This window comes from Phasianus colchicus, chromosome 6 (genome assembly GCF_987193195.1).
Source record: "Phasianus colchicus chromosome 6, bPhaCol1.hap1.1, whole genome shotgun sequence".
NCBI lineage: Eukaryota > Metazoa > Chordata > Aves > Galliformes > Phasianidae > Phasianus > Phasianus colchicus.
The window spans coordinates 33,617,720-33,639,857 of NC_143441.1; the positions used below are offsets into that span (position 1 = coordinate 33,617,720).

At 40.8% G+C, this 22,138-nt stretch overlaps 1 protein-coding gene across 3 annotated transcripts in view; it reads right to left on the reverse strand.

The window, feature by feature from the left end:
• The window catches only part of RSU1 (Ras suppressor protein 1), a 94,140-nt gene extending 72,002 nt beyond the window's left edge, over positions 1 to 22,138 (reverse strand). Inside the window, exons 1-4 of one of the 3 annotated variants that reach the window (XM_031614475.2) lie at positions 21,857 to 21,983; positions 21,598 to 21,709; positions 16,318 to 16,368; positions 3,278 to 3,398 (exon numbers count right to left, since the gene is read on the reverse strand). In XM_031614475.2, the coding sequence (XP_031470335.1) occupies positions 3,278 to 3,398; positions 16,318 to 16,368; positions 21,598 to 21,706 (281 nt within the window). In that variant the 5' untranslated portion in view covers positions 21,707 to 21,709; positions 21,857 to 21,983. Of the gene's footprint in view, positions 1 to 3,277; positions 3,399 to 16,317; positions 16,369 to 21,597; positions 21,710 to 21,856 lie in introns of all 3 variants that reach the window. The other 2 variants (XR_016467811.1, XM_031614474.2) reach the window with 2 other exon arrangements.

Here is a 22,138-nt window from a genome sequence, read left to right on the forward strand (position 1 = left end):
TATATTGTCTTCAGGGAATGCATACCAGATACAAAGTTGGACCTTGCTTCATTTGTCACCAGGGTTTGAAAACAACAGAAAAGATAGACATCTTCAGGAACAACGTGTAAGATTACATGTAGTTATTTTAAGGAAGAGGAATTTGTTTTTATGTGATTTGGGGAAACAAACATGACTTTCCACATTATCTTTAAACATATACTTAATTTAACTCTCCTTCTGGCAGGAAGTGATAAATAGCAACGGCCACAACTGAAGTCAATAGGAAATGTTATATGACCGTATTAAGTGTAATATAGCACTAAGAACTAAGAAAACTCAGGTCAAAGTATTGACAAATTTTAGCACCTAGTGAAGATCTTGACACTAATCTCCAAGGCCATCCCTCCTCCATGCAGTGCTTGTTAAACACTTCATTATATTTTGTGACAAATACTATGAAAGACATCATAAGGACGGTTGATCAGTCTACTTGTTCTACACTTGGGCACATGGAGCTGAAAATGAAGACACCCAGGCTTCAGAAGATAGCTACAGGGCTGGGTGTGTATGTTCAGGATGGTAGCAACAGCAGGAACAGCAGCAGACCAAGCATGCTCTGGAATAGTTTGTATAGTCACTGTCATAAATACAGTAACTTGAGGACCACTTCATTAAGCTGTTTAAAAAATAAAAGAAAAATAGAAAATCATTTCTTTGGGCTTCTATAAAGGCTTTTAACCACTGAATACATATGTACCTTATGCTATTTTTTTTAGTTTCAGTAAACAGGTCTGCAGCGCTGAGTCCATGCCTTTCAAGTCCCTAGTGCAGATGGCCCAAATATGAATAGAGGATATATCTGTGCCTTTGCTTTTGGCACTGTTTAGTTGATTGGAATCATCTCACTCATTTGTCTGCACATGTAGAAAAGTACATTCTCACTGAGCACAGCAGTACTTAAAGTCATGAGATGAATATTAAGAAATGCCGAAGTTAATTCCACATGCTGTTAACAAACCCAGATTTAATAAACCATTTATAGTACACAACAAGACAGACTCCATTTGATATGTGATGTGTAGAAGAGATACAGCTGACTTTACCATTAGCAAATCAGCTAGACCCCAATTTAACAGACTCATTAATGTAATTAAAAAGGATCAGGTAGCAAGAGTCAAACATTTGTAAAGGACTTAGTCCCAGCAGAATTCTGCAGAATTACAATCCTAATCTTCCTGTCATGGATCTCCTGTGAAGAACCTTGCCCATACTAATTGCATATTCATGCTAGTAGGATGTCTTAACGTACAGCAGGCGCTAAGTGGGAAAACAGACAACCCTGTCCTACAAAGCACGTGCACTTCGTGTTACTGCTGAAGTGGTAGCTGCTAAGATACATAGGAACAATCTCCACTGTTACTCCTGGAGATTTGCCTCTGCTTTAGAAACAGTATTTATTAAATAAGACTAAAAGCAGCTGCTTTTTCAGTAGTAAAAGGAGTAGACGGTCCCGATGGTCTTCACTTTGTAGGCAAAGAACAGGAAGAGAAAGAGCCTCCTGTTTGTAATAGAATAAGACCTATTCTTTGGCATGGAAAGAGAGTTAGCTGAAAGGCCCTGCCAAGGACAAATTGCATACATGCAGACAAAATTCCCCATTTCATTTTTAGTGTAGCAGTACACCTTCAACTTCCTACCATATCTCTTGACCCTTTTCCATTGAAATCCTCCCAGAAATATTCTTACTCAAGCTATCCCTCTTTTGCAGCAGGCAGTTTTGATGCCCTGCGTGTACTCACGCACAACATAATGTGCTCAGCAGGTGACAAGAGGGTTCCCACCCACCCACCCTAGTAGAGCAGGACAGTTTGTCCTTAAATTGACTCCAAGCACTTCTGAACCCATTTTGCAGAACTATACTCCAGGCTGTAAATCCTGAGCTTAGAAGATGGCAGACCTCGAGAAAGACCTTTTAAATTACAAAATTCTTGCATGCTCCTTCCAACTCAGAATACTTTATGATTCTACAATTGCAGATGTTGCAGTTCCAGACCAAAACCACCAGTTGTTAAGTAACAAATCGTTTCCAAATGTCTCCTGTTCTTAACCCCAAAAGGATTTGCAAAAGACATTAATGGAGAAAAAATAGGAAAAGTGTTGAAGACCCATATTTGAATTACACTAACACTTGTCACTTCTCTAATTCATGGAAAGAACTCAAATACTTCCCCACTCCATATAAGGCAGCACTTCTATATGCCATTCTAAAAGGGCCAAATCCCAAGTTGCACAAAGTTCTGATTCTCAGAGCAAATATTAATTCATGATCATTTCCAAGTTCAGACAGCTATTAGGGCCCGCTAGAGATCTAAAGTGATCAAATAAAGACTGGACAAGACACATCATCTTGAAAACGTTTCTTTGCATGCCAACAGTTCAGTAAGCAGTTCAATTATCTGCACTTTACAAAAGTACCTAAAGCTGGATACTTAGAGCCTAGTAAAAGTTATTAGATATTTCAAATAGTAAAACAAACTCAGTTAAATTAAGGTTTCCAAAAGCTGAATTTATAATACAAACATTCTTTCCACGAGAAGCCTACAAAATTAAAGCTTCTCCTCACAAGGCTTTCCTAAGTAGCTATACTTTAATGCATCCAATTAGTTTCAAGAAAGTTCATTTCAGGTTCATTTTAATAATTCAAGAAACTCTTCTGCTACTGTAGTTATAATGGAGTGTAACCAACTCTACTTGAATATGGTACCTGAACACTTAACAGGAGTTTCTCTGATTCTAATTCAGCCAGTACCATCTCATTGAATGAAATGCTTATTGTATTCAAGAAGGACTCACAGTTGCCTTTACAGATTTAATTAAAATTTTAGTTTCTTTAATCACAAATTTGGGTCTTTAGAATTAAAGTCCCAAATTAACATACAAAATTTAACATTTATTTTAGCTTTTTACAAAACAGAGCAAAAAAATCAAGACTGTCTCTTGCCACAAAATTAAGTGACAGTTGTTAAGAAAGTAAAATACATTACTTGTTAGGTCTGACTTCAGCATTAGATGAATAAAGTTGCTTTTTGCCCTTAAATAGTTATTGGTATATCAGAGTAAATGCTTGATCACTCTTCGGTATCCAATTACCCAGAAAACTAGCTAAGCACTCTGAACAAGATAGTCACATTTTCAAAATGAAGCTTAAATAAGAAAAATAAGAAGATTTAAGCTCAGTTGCGATAGCCTTTGACAGCATCTCCATTGCAGCAAGTTTTAGCATTAAGATACGCACCCAAGATTCAGGTGTTTGAGCTTCTGAAGGCTGCTAATCTGTGTAGGCAGCTCCTCAATCTGGTTGTTGAAAAAGTTGAGCACTTCTATGTTTCTCAGGTCTGCGATGTTTGCTGGCACAGCTGTGAGAAAGTTTTCACAGTAAGAGACTGCAGTTAAGGCAAGCTACACAGACTACAGGCTCCGCTAGCACCTGTCTTTTGTTGTTTGTATAGATGTTGTTTCTACTCAGCTGCTAAGAGCTACTTGTGATAAAAGCAATGCCTATATTTAAGAAGCTTCCTATGTAGCATCAGCTCTCCTTACTGATACTGATCACTTGGTACTCTTCAGAAAATTACAGCTATTCTTATTGGCCAGAGTACCTTACAGGAAAGCCACAACAGAGAAACAAGCACAACAAACTCTCTCACAGACCTGCTGATTGCTTAAATAATCTCACATCCAAGTTCCTATCTGCTAATATTCAACAGCGATTACAGAAATTTAACTTCAGCCCTAAAAGATGAACTGTTTAGCCAAGTCAGTTATTGACTACCTTCAATGAACGAGTATCTGATCAATACACATACATGGTTACATTCAATTGCACACAAATCAATACCTGGTAATTTAGAAACATGAACAGTAAGGCAGAAGTGCTATATGTATGTGCCTGTGCAGATGAGGTTGAAACACTCTCCAGATTTGCATCTTCTCCCGCTTTAACTAAAGTTTACATAAAAGGAGGCTGACAGCCTGCACTGAAGATTGCACTGGTGTTCAATATTCACCTTGGCTCAGTCTTAATTTAAACTGCAGCAGGATCCCATAGAACACACATTTAAATAATTGGAAGATTTTATGAGGCCATGATTTGCATTTATCTGGTGGCATGAGGCAATCTCTGTCTTAAAATGGAATCAATAATGTTTACAAAGCAGACCATTATAGCACGTCACATTTAGTAGATTATAAGTGTAATTACATTGTTCACAATAACGGGATTCCCTAACAAACATTTTAATTATACTATATAAATATTACTATTGAGGGTCATATTCATCACAGGAGATTTTTTAACATACTTTTTATTAAGTCATTAAGGCAAGTCTTAATATTTAAAAGCCTTCCCTTTGTGGTATGTTTCAACTGGTCCAATGTTTCAACTGGTCCACGCGTATCCATAACTCAGCAATGGCAAGAATTAAGCATTTTCAGAAAGGCAAGGGTAATGTACTGCTACCATTGTTTTAAATTATTCCCTAACAGAAGTTAACTAAGGATTTTAATTGACATAATTCAGCTGCTTCCAGCCTCAATATTTCACCAGAACAGTAATTACCACTATTAAAATGTTTTCCTTTCAGAAATTAGACTTTATAATTTGACTTTGATGAGACGTAATGGACTGGCAAACCATGTTTCTGCTCTTTTCAAAGAGATGCTACATTCATGCAAGATTAGGAAACAGAAGCATTAGCAAATACAGGTTTTAAGTTTAGCCACAAAGCCTAAGCAATTCAGAGATCAAGTGCAGTTCTCCTTCAGTTGTACTGTTGATACAATTAATAACAACTTTCACCTTTTTGACAGCATAAAAGATTATTCAATCTAACACCCAAGTTATGCTAAATGTAATACGGAGCTAGGCTGCAGGAACACTGGAACCACCACTTCACATTCAGCAGATGAGCCTTACCAAACCTAACTTCACTGGTGTCAAGTCAGTTCTGCATTTCAACTATTCAGGCTGAAAACCATCACAAAACACTCAAGGAATTAAAACGATCTCAAAAGTCAACTAAAAGCATGTTTTGCACCAAGGTCAGTACTATCGTTACAAACACAGGGACAAGTACCCTCCCAGTGGTCTGGCAGAGTTATGGATTACCTCGAACTAATTATGCTGATTTAGTGGATTTGTCTTTTCAAATGCCTGTTCAAAATAGTTTGTTTCAAAATAGTTGTGAATAATTTGAGCTTGCCTCTCATTTCTGACTTAGGTTACGATATTGTGTAGAGGAAGAATCATTTCAAGGAAGAAGGTGAACAGCTCTCAAAAATAGAAGTCTTCATTTAACCAGTAAAACCACCATATGAAACTACGTGTGAAAAGACAACACCTAGATTCTGAGACAGGAAGAAAATGGCTTCCCAAGATTTGTTCGTGAAGTCTGCACTTGTTCTGGAGGAACCAGTTTAAGTGGGTTACACACTGAAGAGTTTCAAATTATATCCACTCATCCCACTTGCAAACACGGGGGAAAACTTAACATCCAGTGGCTAGTTTATCAGAGATTTTTAATTTGGTTTTCTTTTGTCAGGGTATGGGTGTGAGTAAGTGTCCCTTGTGAACAATAGCAGTTGTACCCTAGCCCAGTGGCTGCTAGGTATCCAATATATCTGTATAATTCCCAGATACTGTTGTGAATCACTCTTAGGATACTACTATATTACTTCCTCTTATTATTTCCTTCAAGCTATACTAAAACTGCATGGCTAAGCAGGCTATGATGGCTAAGCAGGCTATGGAAAAGACTATAATTTTAGCAAAGGATTTGGATGAAATACTTTGTGCCAGCCTTTTAAATCAAAATAAAGCCCTCATCCACATCTGTATATATATATATATATTATTTAATTGGGTGGAGGGGGTAGAGCTATTTGTGAAAGGGAAAATTGTGAGAGGGAAAACAGAGAGGTTACTTGAGATTTGTGGCAGGGGAGAAAGGACCTTTTTTCTGTCATGGCTTATTTTGTGATTCAACAATTTAGATTCATTTTGTATATAAAGGAATGCTCTATGAATTCTAAGAAGCAGAAGACTGAAATTAACTCCAGTGCTGCTCTCATAACTAAACCACACAGATTCAGTACTGTCATGTCAAGAGATGAGCAACACTCAAGAAAAGTTGATGAGGCATCATGTTCTTTCATCTCAGCTTTGCACGACTAAATATCCTTACTATCAACACACTGCTAAGTTGCAGAGTTCTTCACAGATTTACAGCAGACTGCCAAATACCAAGAAATTCAAGTTCTGGCAATTCTGAATTCCACTCGAGTCACCTTCTCATGATGAGCTGTGAGAATGAACTGTCAGCATCCTGGTTCCATTCACCCACATATTTACAGTAAAATCCACAGTCTTAGCAACTCCTCTAAGACCATCTGCTGCCCAATGCCATTAACAACTAAACTCCTCCCCAGCAAATGCTAGTAAAAGTTGGCAGCCCAATGCTTTGCATTCTCCCATGAAGCTACAGTCACATCACAAAACCCCATTCATATTAAGCTTCACATTGCAAGTCCAGACAAAGCTTCCTTCCCCTTGCTCAGCACTGGGAATTGCACACAGAGATTCACTGCAACAGCTATAGACTTCATCTTGATTTCAAGAGCTTGGCTGAGAGGCAGAGTCTACAAGCTGCATGTGAAGCAGCAAGAGATCTTTCTTCATGCTCCTGCTAATAAGTATTGGCAACTTGTTATACTTCAAAGGGTTTAAGAACAAACAGGCTCTTTTTCACCCTGACATTAGTGACAATTCTTCAGGAATGAAAATAGCTCTTAACAGCAGCCTTTCACTCAAAGCACAACTTTATTCCTATGTAAGAGTAGCTGTTCACTAGTTCTGCTATGAGTTCCAAAACATTCATACAGAAGATTAAACCACTGTTCAGAACCTCTATAGCTCCACATCTAAGTGTCCTGGACCCAGATCTCAGTTCCTCTCCACACAGTGAGCCTGGAGCCATCACAAGACTATTACTTGAAAGTCTGATGTTGCCCTCTGTTGGAGAACAAATACTGGGTTAGATCGATCTTTTAGCTGAGCCAGCTACTGTGCTAGGAACATTTATATCAGTTAAAGTACCCTGCAGTAAAATTTATCTCAGACGTAACCCTTTCCAGTAAAGCAGGGAGTCAGAGGTTTCTCTTTGGCTTTCCATACAATTCCTCTGTGGTGGCAGAGCCCTTCACAGCTGAAAATGAGCCGGCTTTCTGTTAAGTCTTGATTTCTGCAAATGATCTCCCAGATCATTCTACGGAACACTGGAAAACAGTTAAAAAAAAGAAACCTCACAATTTTAGATGTAAACAAACTCAGGTGTTTGCAAGATCAAGTCTCCCTTTGCTTTTCATCTATGAGATGAAGGAAAACAGCTCATACTGTTGATAAACTACCAATTGGAGGAGGGAAATGAGTTAGTGAAAATACAAGCCTTCAGGAGCGGAGTACACAATATGTAAACTGAGAGAAACATTTCAATTCATTTATATCTCAACACTGAATGTTCAAAATAAACATTTTCCCACAGCTGCTTGGAAAAGCAGCATCTATAACACCTGCCTATTCATAAAACTGTGAACCAAGTAATCTCTTCAATAAATGTTATTCAAAGGTTACAAAAACCTCCCATTTAATCCAATGGGTTTTGAATCAGACATCAACTGAAATAAGGATTTTAATTACTTAAGATTATTTTCTTTGACGCTATCATCCTTAGAAACTTCAAGCTGCAGAAACTCTTTTTTTCCAGAATGCTTCTCCAGTTAATGAACTAATTAGGCAGCACCTAGGAACATGACATTAAGTAGAACCTTTAAAGGTTCTAAGGGAATATTTATCCAGAAGAGCTATTAAAATATAAATCTCTTTTCTGACAAGTAGTACTGAGTCTATGCCAGTTTCTCATTAAACCGTTCCATTTATAAGCAGGTCAAGAGTAATAGAGAGTAAAGAGAACTCAGTGCAGAACTTTGGGAGTACCATAGTCTGATGTAGATCTCAAGCAGCATTTTCTTGCCAAAAAGCAAGAATTTGCTCAAACCTACAAGGAAACCTTCGGGCCACAGCGTAACAAACCCAGTTCTGCAGACTGTTGCTAATCCAGTTAGCTCAACAGGAACTTTGCATGAGTAAGGATCCCCTTAGAGTAAAGGTCACAGCCACATGAAATGTTACTCACATTTCACGGGGGAGGAAGAATTTCAAATACGAAATATATAATGCATTCTGTGCATCCAGTGCAACTGTACTCATAGAGCTGGAGTCAGGTTTAGATTAATTTAACAAGAGTTCTGTTATACTGAGAGAAGCAATCAGCTTCACCAAAATGAAAGGGGAATTAACAGAGGGAGAACACAACAGTTTTCATTTTAAATATTCATGGACATGCTGATATCATACTTGGCAGTTAACCAAAGAGAATCCTCATCCCAAGTGAAGCACTCAATACTTAGTTTACACATCATGTAGTTCAAGTTTTCCTCTTCTGCCCTTCCTCCACACTCCTCCAAAGACAGATACCAGCCTTCCACACACCGAAAACATTAAAAATGGACTAGTCTCCTTAATCTTCAGTTTTCCCAGAAACCAGCACACTTCTTGTTTGCAATCAACCGCAGAAGCACTGCAGTTATGAAAACACACTTATGAGTATGTGCTACTGATGTGCTAACAAAGCAATTTATCAATAAATGGTTTTAATTTAGAAGGCAGAGACTAAGGAGAAGTGCTGTGAGCACAAGAGAGGTTGGAAAGACACTGGGAAATAAGTAACATCTAGCAAAACCACTACATTCTTGTCAGAAAATAATGCCTATGATGCACTTAAAAGTTTTGAGAAAAATACTTAAAGCCAGGGAGGGAGGTTAGGAAGGGATTGCTAAATTGAAAACAAGTCATCTGTCAGTAGAGAACTGAAGCCACAAAACCTGATTTTTGCTAGCTGATTTTATAGCACTGAGGGATATTATCAGCTGAGTGTGCACAGGTATGAAAGCGTAGATTTAACTATGCCCCCTCAATTCTACAAGTTATCTTGAAAAAAGCAAGATTAGCAAAGCTTTTTGAATTACTTTGACATGCAAGTACTCCAGAGGACCATGGCATTCCAGCTTTTAGAAGTCGTTTCATGAGCAGTTCAGACAAAATGCTCTGCTGCATGCAAAAACTAATACAGGCTACATCACCTTGTTACAGGTCAGATCATACTTACATGCTGATAGCAAGGAACAGCTAAGAAAGAACCATAAGACAAGTATATAAAACTACATCCAGTTTGCCCTCAACCAGACTACCTCTCCGCACCTCCCCCCTTCAGTATTAACAAGAACAACAAAAAAATCTATTCAACTTCTTAGATAGCAAATTCTTTAGGATGGTACAAAATTAAGCTCTTCAATGAAATCAGTTCATCTGTGCCAAATTCACTAGCTTTGAAGATGGCAATTTCAAAATACCTCATTTTGACCAAAAGATCTCTAACAATTTTACATTATAACTAGTACAAATACATAGAGAAATATTGATGGTAAAAGCCATTACAGACATTTTAAGCCACCAGGGGAGATGACAAAGAATCTGTACTGAAACATCATAAAACATTGAGACTTATGAAAAATAAGCTAACATATTTGCAGGTGACTTTTAAAGAGAGGAACACACAACAGTTTCAGAAGAGTTTCAGAGGTAAACAATACTTGCCCAGGGCTGCATGTAGTATGTACACTAACTCAGGATGCAAAGCCATTTCCGTACATCACAAAATTTAACTATTTATGCTAAAACTGGGAGCATTTCATGAGGCATTCCCACATTACAGAACAATAAGCAGAAGAATTTATGAAGGATTCATTCCCCAAAGCTACTTAAAAACCCAAGCTTCTATTATTTAAAGCTGAATTACTCTGCCATCTGTACTTTCTCTGAAGCAAGGCTTTTTTTCAGGGGAAAGCAAAAAGCTAACAAGGTATTTAATCTAAACATTTGAGCAGAACTCAGATGTCATAAATGCAGTTCGGCATATGCACAGGGATCGCCTTTGCCTTCCTTCTCATCTCCTCCTGTGCACCGCATTCGCAAAGACACTGTCCTTCAAAGGTCTTTGTCCCAAAAATAGGAGATATATCCAAACTGCATCTACAACTGGGACAAGAGGCATATTAACTTCAAGCACATTCCTAAACAGAGCTGAGAGCCCACTGTATCAGGCAGAAACATTGTGCTTTGGACACTGCCTTGCTTCCTCTACATTAATAACACACTTGCATTTGGAGTGCGTCATGTTAGCACAACAGCGTGGCATGTCTCAAAAGTGAGCAGGGAAAGAAGTGACAAAGAGTACACAGGCATCTGGGAGACACCACAGAGCATTTCAGCAGTCTGGAGAACAAAACAGCTGGAGAAGATGTGCAGTTGGTACCTGCCTCTATACCACCTCCAACACACCTGGGCACACAGCACAGCCAGAAAGGTAACTTCTACAAGAAAAAGCCTTCTGTACGAGTGACAGAAAGGGAATTCAGCAGCAGTTTAAACTAGATCAAGGACACAGTCAAGAGGGTTAATAGCAATGAGTTGACAAGCTTTGTGCTGATAAAACATAGCAGTTTAGAAAGAGATGGTAGAGGAAAGCAACAATAAGCAGTATGAGCAGCAAGAAAACAAGCTCTGCTGGAAGGGAAAATGCACAAGGATGGTGATGGGTAACTATTAGGATGTCTAAGGAACACGATGAATGAGAAAAAGCTTTTCTGGCAGAATCAGAAAGTTGATTCGGGAACAAAATTCAGGTATGGAAAATGGAAACCAGCAGCAAAAAGCTAATGGACTATCTCACAAAAAAGAAATGAGTAGTAGTTGAGCATTACACTTGAGTACCAAGAAAGAAGCAGTGGTTAGGAAATAGCAAAGAATGATAGTAGACAGCAGCTCAGAGGAAAGGGATAGTAGGACAGCAAATGTGACACCAGGTAATACATGTATGGGAGGTTTCTGAAGCAGTTGTTACCAATCTTTCATAATTTGATCACTTGATAATACTGAGCAAAGGATCAGAGTGCAAAAGGACAGAAAATAGTCAGGAGAAAGCTATGAACAGCTGACAACTTCTGAGGATGTTTAAATGCAGCAGAAGCATATGGTAAAACTGGGAAGCACAGGATCATCTGAGGTTAAGGAGACTGAGACCTGAGCTACTGTTCAGTGCTACCTGTGAATCAGACTGAATAGATAGCAGGGCAGAAGCTTTTTTCAGGAAAGTAAAAAGCTAAAGATATTTAAACAGTGACCTCTAATGGACAAACCATATATTACTGGTATTTCCACTGAGCAGATACTCATAGGCTCCAAGTATATATCCAGATAACAAAATACTAGAACCTTTGAATGGATTCTCCAAACGATCACAGTATCAATTTATCTATTTTGTAGGTAGGTCAAATAATTGTTAGTTACTACCATAAAAAAACAACTTACAGCGTACCCCTAAAATAAGTGAAAATAAACCACATCATGGTGACCTGCAGCCTAATAGCAGTACACGTACTGATGGGCAGCACTCCCCTACTGTCAGTGCTAAAATAACCTTTAACATCCCACTGCACTTTCTAGGCATGTTTTTCTGTGCTCTGCTGGCTTGGACTGCAGTTAACCTGAGCTTCTGAAAGCACTTCAAGCACATTTCCCATTCTTGATGCAGTACAGTTTTCCTTAACCAGCATTCCGATTAGGGATAATAAACGTGACTATACCAGGATGTGAAACTTTGTACACACTAAGTAACCAGGCAGTTCTTCACATTGGGCTAGCAGTCTGAAGTCTAGAAGTTTCGGTAACATTTCATACTTAATGCTTAAGTAGTTGATAGACAGTGCTCTGCAAGAAACACAAACTCAGGTTGTGCCTAAGCCAGAGTACCTATGCAGTCTAAGAAGTTCCCTTTAAAAAAGGAAGTTTCTTCATTGCTTTATTTCTTGTTTACAATCCCATTGGCATAAAGAGAACAAACAGTGAAGTCTAATCTGTCCTGCTGACTTCAGCTCCCTACTGCACAATCACCTTTCCATGCCCCAGACGCAGCAATTCTATGATCCACAACATCCAGTCTTTTAAAAAAGTTTACCCCTACAAGCAAAGTTACTCAAACTTTATTCCCAGATTCTGTGACTACTTTGTCACATTTAACCAAATTAATCCATCACACTGAAGGGCTGTTGCTCAGCCCCCAATTTCCACAGATGTGAGTAACACTTTCAGAACCTTTATTCCATTTTATTTTGATGTTAGCCAGTGGGTTCAGGAGATGCCTGGTCAGACCAGACAATCTATGCAGACTAGTACCTGAACATGACTGTCTTTAATTTTGCTTCTCAGCTTTTCATCTGTACAGTGGCTTGGCTTTAGAAATCAGTAGATGATGAAACAAAAAAGTCTACTATAGCATATGGGTACAGTGGCCCATATGTCTAAGTTAAAAAAAAAAAAAAGTACTTGCTTTCTCCCTCTGCTTTCAACTGGTTCATTGCAGGAGACCTCAAAATGGAATCATCCCAGGTTTGTCACTTATACAGTAACTGGTCCAACACAACTGCAGAAACACTACTTGGCTTCCCCTACAATTTTGCTTCTGATTTTGAAGCTGTTCTGCCAAAAAAAAGGTTCTCATGAAGCAGCAGAAGCACGAATTTTACTCTTTCATAGGTTACCTGGAACAGAGGCAGCCAGTTCAAGGCTCCTCCATAAGCACAGCACCAAACAGGAGGCAAAAATCCAAGGCTTATAATCTCCAGAAAAATCCATGTGGATTTGAGTACTTCAAATAAGAAGTGATTTACAGACAGGTAAATGCAGAAGCACCAGCAGTATGAATGGCATACTAAAAATATTACTAAGAAAAACACACATGATGGACTTAATAGGATAATTCTCGTACTTGCTAATGAAACTTTACTTACTTTTAATAGTTTGCTGGCAAAAATATGAAATGTGGTTACATAAAACATGCATATTCAATTTTTACATATATTTATTCTTCCAGATAGACATATTTACTCTAAACAGCAGAAAAAACAGCAAGCAGAACACTCATTTAAATGGCAGAAAACTAGTAGAAGATGCTAATATGACCTTAGTGTAGCATGTCAAGTGTCAGTGCCACCTGCTTCCTAGACACTTTAAGAGCAATCTGCTAAGACAATTAATTACGTAGCTTAAAAGATTAGGTCAACAGTGTCAAATATGAAAATATGAACTTCAAATTTAGCCTTTTTAAAATGTGTGCTGCCTATTTAAGTGTCTATATCATTCTGTGAAAGAATCGGAAGTTTCAGACATGGTGAGTTACTTCTCAGGAGAAGTGGTTTTACCATCCCCTGAAATAAACATAGATAGGCAGACAGTATCTCTAGGCTGAAAGAACAGATATTTTCTTGCAGCCTGCTGGTCTAAGGACTACTTTAGAACAAAGGAGAAATTAAAAAAAACTGAGATTTAACATAATGCAGTTGTAGAATGTGGCAGCCCTTAAACCAGTATTTTGAAAATCAAAACTAATTCCAAAACAGTGGTCTAGATTGGCTTTTTCTTGAATGAAAAAAACCTGAAAGCAATTTTCTTGGACACCTCTAACTAACATATCTTCAGTCAGGTCTTCAGCCAAGATTTCTAAGTAGGATATAGGTTAGTTACATAGCTTGCAGTTTTGGCACTTCAGCTGAGGGATGTCACTCTCTTCTGGCTCAATTCTCAGACATGTAAGTTTACCCTGACTGGAGTCTCACTGCAAGAGTTTCAGCCTGCCTTCTCTTCCTCAGAATTGCAGTTAACTGCTATAAGCCCAACCAGCTGTGCATTCAGCTAAACTCACTCATCAACTACCATTAAGATTTGTAAGGTGTCATATGGAAGAGACAATCAAGTCCTCATAAGTTTATTAGCATTCAGAAGTTTTAGAATTAAATAAAAAAAGGGAAAGAACAGTCATGTTTACCAAGAATAACACTTACAACTCATTTTATCCCTGTGCCATGTGGTGCTCATTCAGAAGACATCAGAGCAGACAACAGATGAGAACCAATTTCTGCCCAGCAGCACTAGGTGTAATTCACTTAACCCAACTTCAGATGAGTCATCTGACCTTCTCTCACACAGGTTTTAGATAAAGCAGAACAAAATGCTGTCTCAAGGTGCCCACAACCCTCCAAAAGCTGCAGCTAAAGTGGCTGAGCTGAGCACAGCTACCTGCCTAACTTTACGCAGCTCGAGTTCAGAGACATGCACCTCCTTACAGTGACCAGACTTGATGGCCCAAGCTCCATCACAGGCTGATAACAGATGATTCACAGCCAAAGGTTATAATAATATTTTCCCAAAACATTTTCTCAGCTTCCAGCTACTTACAACTTTCTGACCTTGTAAACTAGAAGCAGATCTGCATGTTTAATAACAATGCTTAACATTTGCTTTTCCTGACATCGCCCATGAATTTCCTCATCACTTGTCATCTGCAAGTTAGGTAGCAGGAAATCGCTGGTCAAATTCATAAAGAAATCGAAGTCAAGAGGACATTATACAGCTAGGAGAACAGAGCCTGGAATACTTACTTCATATTTCTCACTGGTGCTCAAATACTGCCCATATTCCTACATATTTCACACTACTTTGTGCGATCATTTAAGTTGCTCATTAATATCCACTAAACAACATCTAGAGAATCAGTGTTCACATGGTAGAATCTAAGAACATTTTCATCTTTCTTCATGCTTAATCCCCTTCAAATGTTCAAACCCTTAAACAAGATTTCCACATTAATACATACGTTTTAAATAACAGATGGTAACAAGACAGCACAGCAATGACAGCAGAGTAGCAAGGTCCGAGGCTGCAGCAAGCAAGGACTTGCTCAAATACAACAGCCGTGGACACAGAAAGGAAAAAAATCTACTTACTCTTAGAAGACCACAGGTACACAGGGATCTCCAGCAAGATACCACTGTCTCCACTACCAGCTCTTAAATGAGGTCTGGGAAGGGGTGGATCCCGGCTGCACCACTTCCATCAGTCAGGGCACTGCATGCACCTGAGCTCTCCTGGGTTGGCCCTGCCTTCCAACCAGGTGCTCAATCACTGGTTCAGGCCATGACTTAGCATTTCCCCTGCACACATACTATCTTAATCTCATGCAGCAAATTGCTGAGAATTTGATAGTTTTGATTGGTTGCTGCTTTTTTTTTTTTCCTCCACCCTACTCTTAATCTGTAAAGCTTTTTCTAGGGATAGCCTGGTGTGAGCTACAGCAACTGCCCAGTCTGCTCTCCAATACAAGCCCACTTGGGTAGTTCCACTCCCCTCTCCATTTCCACACTCTTAAAAAATTAAAATTAAAAAGTTTCAAAAGGAGAAGAGTGAGACAGAAATCCACTGACACATGCTGAGAACAGAGAAAGACAAACAGAACGTCAACAAAATCAGGACTTTTCTTCTCTTTAGAAGACATACCATAACAGGGACTAGATGAAACTCACTGCTTGTCTTTCAAAAGCCAACTATCAATGTTTGCAAAAAACACAGACAGATAAGCCAGAAGCTTTCTCTTACAGAAAAATAATTTATTTTGCCTCGCAAGAGTGGGTTTGTTTTCATGATATGATCTTCACCAACACCTCAACTGAGGCTAGGGGAAGTAGAAAGCAGTATCCAGAGGGTAATAACTGAAGATGTACTGCAATACAATCAACAGACAGTTTACACTCAAAAGATTTGTTGTTGTCAATAAGACAGGCTGACTTTCATGCCCAAACCACACATTCAGTTGGCCTTCATCACATACATGTAATTATAGATGTAATGAAGCTGAGTTGTAGTTTTCACTTGCTCCAGTCAAAGGAATTATCCATCTCCTAAAAAGCAAACTGTATTTTCGGGTTTTTTTTTTTTGCACTGTTGCAAAAAAAAAAAGCCTTTTTTTTTTTCCTACAGTGCAAAAAAATTCTAAAGATAGGATTTTTGACTACCTGCATGTTTACTAACACTAGTATGGCACTAGTATGACAAGTTGACTAATTTGACTCTAGTATGTGGAAAATTTGTTTTGAAGTCAGAAAGAAACGTTAAATATGACTGCTAGTTTATACCCTCAATGTTTTTTCCTTTAAGTGTTTCTCCAAGATCACCCTCTAAATATTGACACTCACTCTACAAAAAATAAACTAGTAGCAGCAGCTTTTAAATATTGCTCTGCAGCTCAATGAAGTAGGAAGTAGAATACTTACTTGTAAGCTTGTTGTGACTCAAAACCAGCTGTGTGATGTGGGACAAAGTAACTGTAAATGAAGAGAGAAAAAAATTAGTTTATGAACAGACATGACAACTGAAAGCTTGCATTCATTTCAGCTAAAAAAAAAAACCATGAGTTACTCTCCCCAGTTAAGTAAATCCAGTTCATATACATGTATAAAAAAACCAAGACAGGCTCACAACTTAGGGATGCATTGAGCACCTTCTCCATTCCTTTACTTCTGTCTCTGTTTCTACATGAAGCACTGTTAACACAAGCAGTACCCTGCCTCCCTGAAGAAGCCTGACTCCACAAACACTCCTATGGGATGTGTACTGGAACGCCTTTTTCATTTTTGTCTTTTAAATCCTACCCAAGAAAGAACTGATAGATTAACATTTGCCCAAACAGCAACATGGCACACATCACATCTCCCCATCTCCGCTATTCATTACCTTCTAGTCCCAAGCAGCAATAGCTGTATTTACAGCCTTTCACCCATGAAGCATTTTTACATACTTTATTGAACTAGACAAAGCTCCTTTACACCTTTATTTGTAGTGCTGTCTCTCCAGAACAGCTCTAGAAGCAATATAGCTGCCTCATGGAACCAAGGAATCCTGATAAGTATGTATGAGAACTGGTCATGCTAACACATACTTCCTACTTTGCAGTTTGAGAGGACCACTGTAACAGTAAAGGAAACACTTCCCAGCAATGTGCTTTGTGCTGCTTCAGGCAACCCTTAAACTTGTAACACAGGCAGAGGTAATCTGACAGCAGAACAAATGCAGTCACCCAAAGCCAGAAACAGAACAGAAAGTTCAGGGAAAAATCCAAATGGCTTGCCACAGCTCCCCCTGCAGTTGCAAGCTGGGGAGGAAGGAAAGGCCAGGAGCAGAAAGGAAGTAACAGTGCACCCACCCCAAACTTCTCTTAAAGAGCAAGCACACAAGTGCTGCTGCAATAGCTCACTAGGAGGAGGAGCTGTGCTGCATTCAGCAGCAAACAAGCAAGCCTCTGCTCAAAGCTGATGAAGACTGAACTAAGGAACAAAGCAGTAAGAAAAGAAGTGTTTTTAAACAGAGAACTGTGACAGACCCTGCACTAATACATACTAATGCATTTGATGTTCCATGCCTGCCACTACATAATTTTTACCCATTGAAAGTGAATGTGCTTGTAAAGGGTCAATTAAGTTCTCATTGTGCAGATCCAGATCTTCTGAGCATTAAACTCCTGAATCGATGCATCTTAAGTAGTTCTGTGCATATTCTGATTTTAAAGCTAAGACTGCTGACTAACTCCTCAAGGCACACCTACTGTTGGCCCTTTAACAACACAAGCGTATAGCCATTACTCGCTGCTCTTTCTCCCATTTGTTACGCCTCTGTCTTCCTCAACCAAGTCAGTTTTCATAAGCATTTTCTTCCTAACACATCGCTACAGAATAGAACAAAGACCCAACATCAAGGATTACAATCTGCCAAAGAATTCTCAATCTGGACCTTACTGTCCATTTTCAACCAAACCTGGACACCTTGCCTGAAAAGCCCCAGCATCCCAGTCAATCCTGGGCCTTGACAAAGAATCCTATTGTATCTTTGACCATAAATATGCCTACATCCCATGAAGGGGAAAACAGCTTTAGGGACACATGCACTGGACTACCTACAGCAGCATGGCAGCCATGTCCAGACAACAAGAAGGTCCAAAGCTATTACCAGCTCAGAGATCAAACTGCGAGCATTTGAAGAGCAGGAGTTGAGGCATAAAGCGGTGCTTGGCCATCCTGTAAAAGAGGTGAACTTTCTCCCTTACATAAAGGTGACCTTGGTGAAACGAGAAGTCCCTGGAAACACCAAGTCTTTTGTTTTCGCATACTTTCTTCCATGAAAAGGACTGTGCTGTAGGATCAACTGGTTGTGGTCTTCCTTATCCTACAAATATACATTGATAGTCCATTTCACACAACTAAACAACCAACTCTATCGGCATACATCTGTCTTCAGCAACTAATTAATACCCCCAAGTAACACCAGAAGGCTGAAGGAGGTGCAGCTGGAACCATCTCCCTTTGTCTCCTCTGAGATGCAAAGGGCACAGGGATTCCCACAGGGCAATAACTGTAACCCCTGTACAGTAGCACAGTAGACACAAAGAAAGGAGGCTGTAAGGACCGCAGACCTCAGAGCCTCTGTTGGCATGACACTGATTCATACACAGGAGATAACTTATTTGGATTTCAAGGATGCACCATATGTGCACACAGAAGTTAGAGGGTGAGGATACCAACAGCTGCCTGAGCAATTTATTCACCTGGTAACTACAAACTCTCATGATGGTCCCAAGCCCACAGCTGCATCAAAACAGAGTGGGTGGGGGAAGAGAATTTAAGCTCTTCTCTTTTCACCCCAGTAGCAAGGGCTGCTTCCACACACTGCCAGTTAGCTCTACACAACATATCTGGATGGCAAATCTTGGCTTACTTTTCTCTAAAAAAAGGAAGAAAAAAAAAAAAAAAAACAACTAAAAACACCCTAAAAGGAAGACTCCAGAGTTCTTGCTGGACCAAGATAGGACACTGCCACTCCCACTGCAGGAAGTTCCCAAAGAATGAGCCCTGCAGCAGCACACAACACAACCTGCAAGCAGCCTGACACTCTGTTCTCTGCACTGCAGTTATTCTAGGAATGAACAAAAATTCTAGGCATATTAATTCCTACCACATAAGCATGTGCTTTGTATAAAATATGAATAGCTCACAGATGGAATGATAACGAGAACAAATTAACACTTCAAGTAAATAGCATTTCATCCAATATTCCTTTCCCCAACAACAAGACTACATAGCAGCAGATGTCCTGAGTTACTTGGGCAAAATAATCCATAGCTCCACACCTATCACTTCAAGTGAAGTAAATCACAGATCAGGAACTGTTCCTTACTCTAACAACTCTGCTTAGATACCCACAAAAAAATGTCTGAGCCAGGCAAAAGACATCACACCCGACTTGCTTAATGAGATAATTCACTCTACAGGACAAATCTGATTCTCTTTGCCTCCACCAGTCAATATCTAAGTGTTTTGTAAACAAATGTAATTATTTATTTCAGAATATTGAATTAATAACAAACAAAACAACAAAGCAAACAAGCAGAACTCAAACATTTCCACAACAGAAGACACTCATTAAAGCTATTCATATAGGGGAGCATAAATAGCACACAAATGTTTTGACCACAGGTACAACATTTGTTTTGCATATCAGAATAATAAGAAAATATTTTAAAGTTTAACACAAAGATCAGGTGAAACAATTTTAATGTGATGCACCGACTTACAAAATATCGAGACCAAGGGACATCTCAAATCTCAAATGAAATGGTTTGCATTAGAAGAGACCTTAAAGCCCCTCTGGTTTCACCCAGTGCCACGGGCAATGCTGCCCCCCACCAGCTCAGGCTGCCCAGAGCCCATCCAATCCGGCTTTGAGCGCTCCAGAGATGGGGCACCCACAGCTCTGGGCAGCAGTGCCAGTGCCTCTCTGACCTCTGATTAACTAATTCCCTCCTAACACCTTACCTACATCTCTTCTATTCTAGTTTAAAGCCATCACTCCTTGACCTATCACTACACTCCTTAATAAAGTGCCCTTCCCCAGCTTTTCTCTTAGCAACTTAGGTACTGGAAGGCCACAACGAGGTCTCCCCGAAGCCTTCTCTTTTCCAGTCTGAACAAGCCCATTTCCTCCAGCCTGTCCCCACAGGAGGTGCTCCAGCCCTCCCATGGCCTCCTCTGACAAACCAGCTGACAGCTCAGCCTTCCCTTTAATGAAAGAGAAAGCAGGAAGAGATGGAGAAGTCAACAAATGTCTAGGTTTAAGCTACTTTAGGACAATTTTAGACATGAGTGTTCATTTCAGATATGAAAAGCATTTCTGATCAATTTTGAGACAACATCAAAATTTGATACAGGAAAATGTTTGGTTTGTTCTATCTGTCCTATAGACTTCTTTGGATGGCAGAAGTCAAGGCAAAAGAAAAAAGTATCTGTCCTGTATGGATGGAAGAGAAGCCAGAAGACAGTCCAAGCAAAGCTGCTGCATGTATTTTTCCCTTCTTCTCCCTCCCTGTTATGAGTCTTTTTTAGACTCCCTTACAACTTTGTTTTTAAACACACAAGAATAGTGCTGTAGTTGAAGGAAGGGGATTTGCACACAACAGCAGAGTTGCGTGGCACACTGCTTTCAAGACAGTGCAACTGTATCTACTTTATATGAATAAATTTACAAAAGTTTAAAGGCAAGCTCATCGGCCACCCACAGAGAGTACCCACAGCTACAGCTGGACAAGGCTTGGCACACTTCTTGAAAAACAATCAAAACTGCAGAGGGCAGCTTCCCGTGGGAGTTAGTGGCCCTCTGAGGAGGGAGCAGTCACTGTTTCAGGAGACAAAAAGCTCATCAGCAGCTACCAAACACGACTTCAGACTATTCTCCAGCCCAGTGAGCCTTTATATCTCCCACAAGGATGATCTCAACTTGGAGAAGGCCCTGAATCACTACGCTAAAGCACATGATGCAGCACGTACAGGTGTGCGCATCTGCACACACATAATTGATGCAGTGTAACTGGGGCACCACAAGTCCATGCCCACTAAACCACATCCCTAAGCTTAACATCTACCCTTTCCTTGAAAACGTCCAGAGATAGTGAAACTTCTCCTAGAGCTGCTGCAGTCCTCAGCACTCCTGCACAGTTGAGGGTAGGACGTGAACTTCCAACTGATGCACTTCAATGTTACCTTTCCTCCCAGCTGAAAGAGCAAAGCTGCCAACGTGCCTCAGTGCTGATTATTGGACTTGGTGTGTCCTGAACTCAGCAACAGCTCCTAGCCACATCTTAATGTATCAGAGGCTATCAAAAGGGTAAGTACAGATCTAAAGAGTGGTCTGCGGTCGAGGTGAGCCAGCCACTAGTTAGTCTGAAACAACCACTCATCCAGCAGAGCGCAAGGAAGCTCCTTCCTGAACAGGGATCACACCACGGGCTCCACAGCGCGACGTGCCCGCACAGCTCGGCAGCGGGAAGAGAACCGGCAGAGAAGGAAGGCCCGTGGCACACCCCGCGGTTCTGCACGACCTCCGCGCTTGGGCAGGGACCGCAGGCACGGGTTGCGCTCACCCACCCCGCACCGCGGCCACTCCCGCCCGCAGCCCCGGCCCAAATAAGGCAGTGCCGCCGCTCCCGCCCGCGCCGCCCCGCTACGCACACAGGCCGGGCACGTCCAGCATGTTGGAGATGCCGCGGTCGCACATGTCCACCTCGGGCTGGTTCTTCTCCCGGCTCTCCTCCACGATCTTCTTCAGCGACTTGGACATGGCCTGGGCGGGACACGTACAGACACACACACACACACCGTCACAGGAGCGCTCCCCGCTCGGCACAGCGATACCGCCCGGGACCCCCTCCCGCCCCGCGTCCCCGCGCACTGCCCCGACCCGCCACCGCGGGACCCCGCCCCGACTCACGGCACGGCACAGCGGCGCTGGGTCGAGGCGGTGGCGTCGGCTGTGGCGGCTGGGCGGGGCCCCGCAGCCGCACGCCTCCAGCCCGTCCCTCCCCTGAGCCGAGCCCCTCCCGCGCGCAGGCGCGCCGCCGTCCTGCCCAGGAAGCGGAGTCGTCCCCGCGGTTCCGGAGAGCCGTCCGCGCTCTGGGGGCGTTTCCAATCGCAGTCCGCAAAGGTGCTGAGCCAATCAGTGCGCTTTCTCGGTACCGACTCGCCGTCCATTGGCTGGAAGAGCTAGAGGATG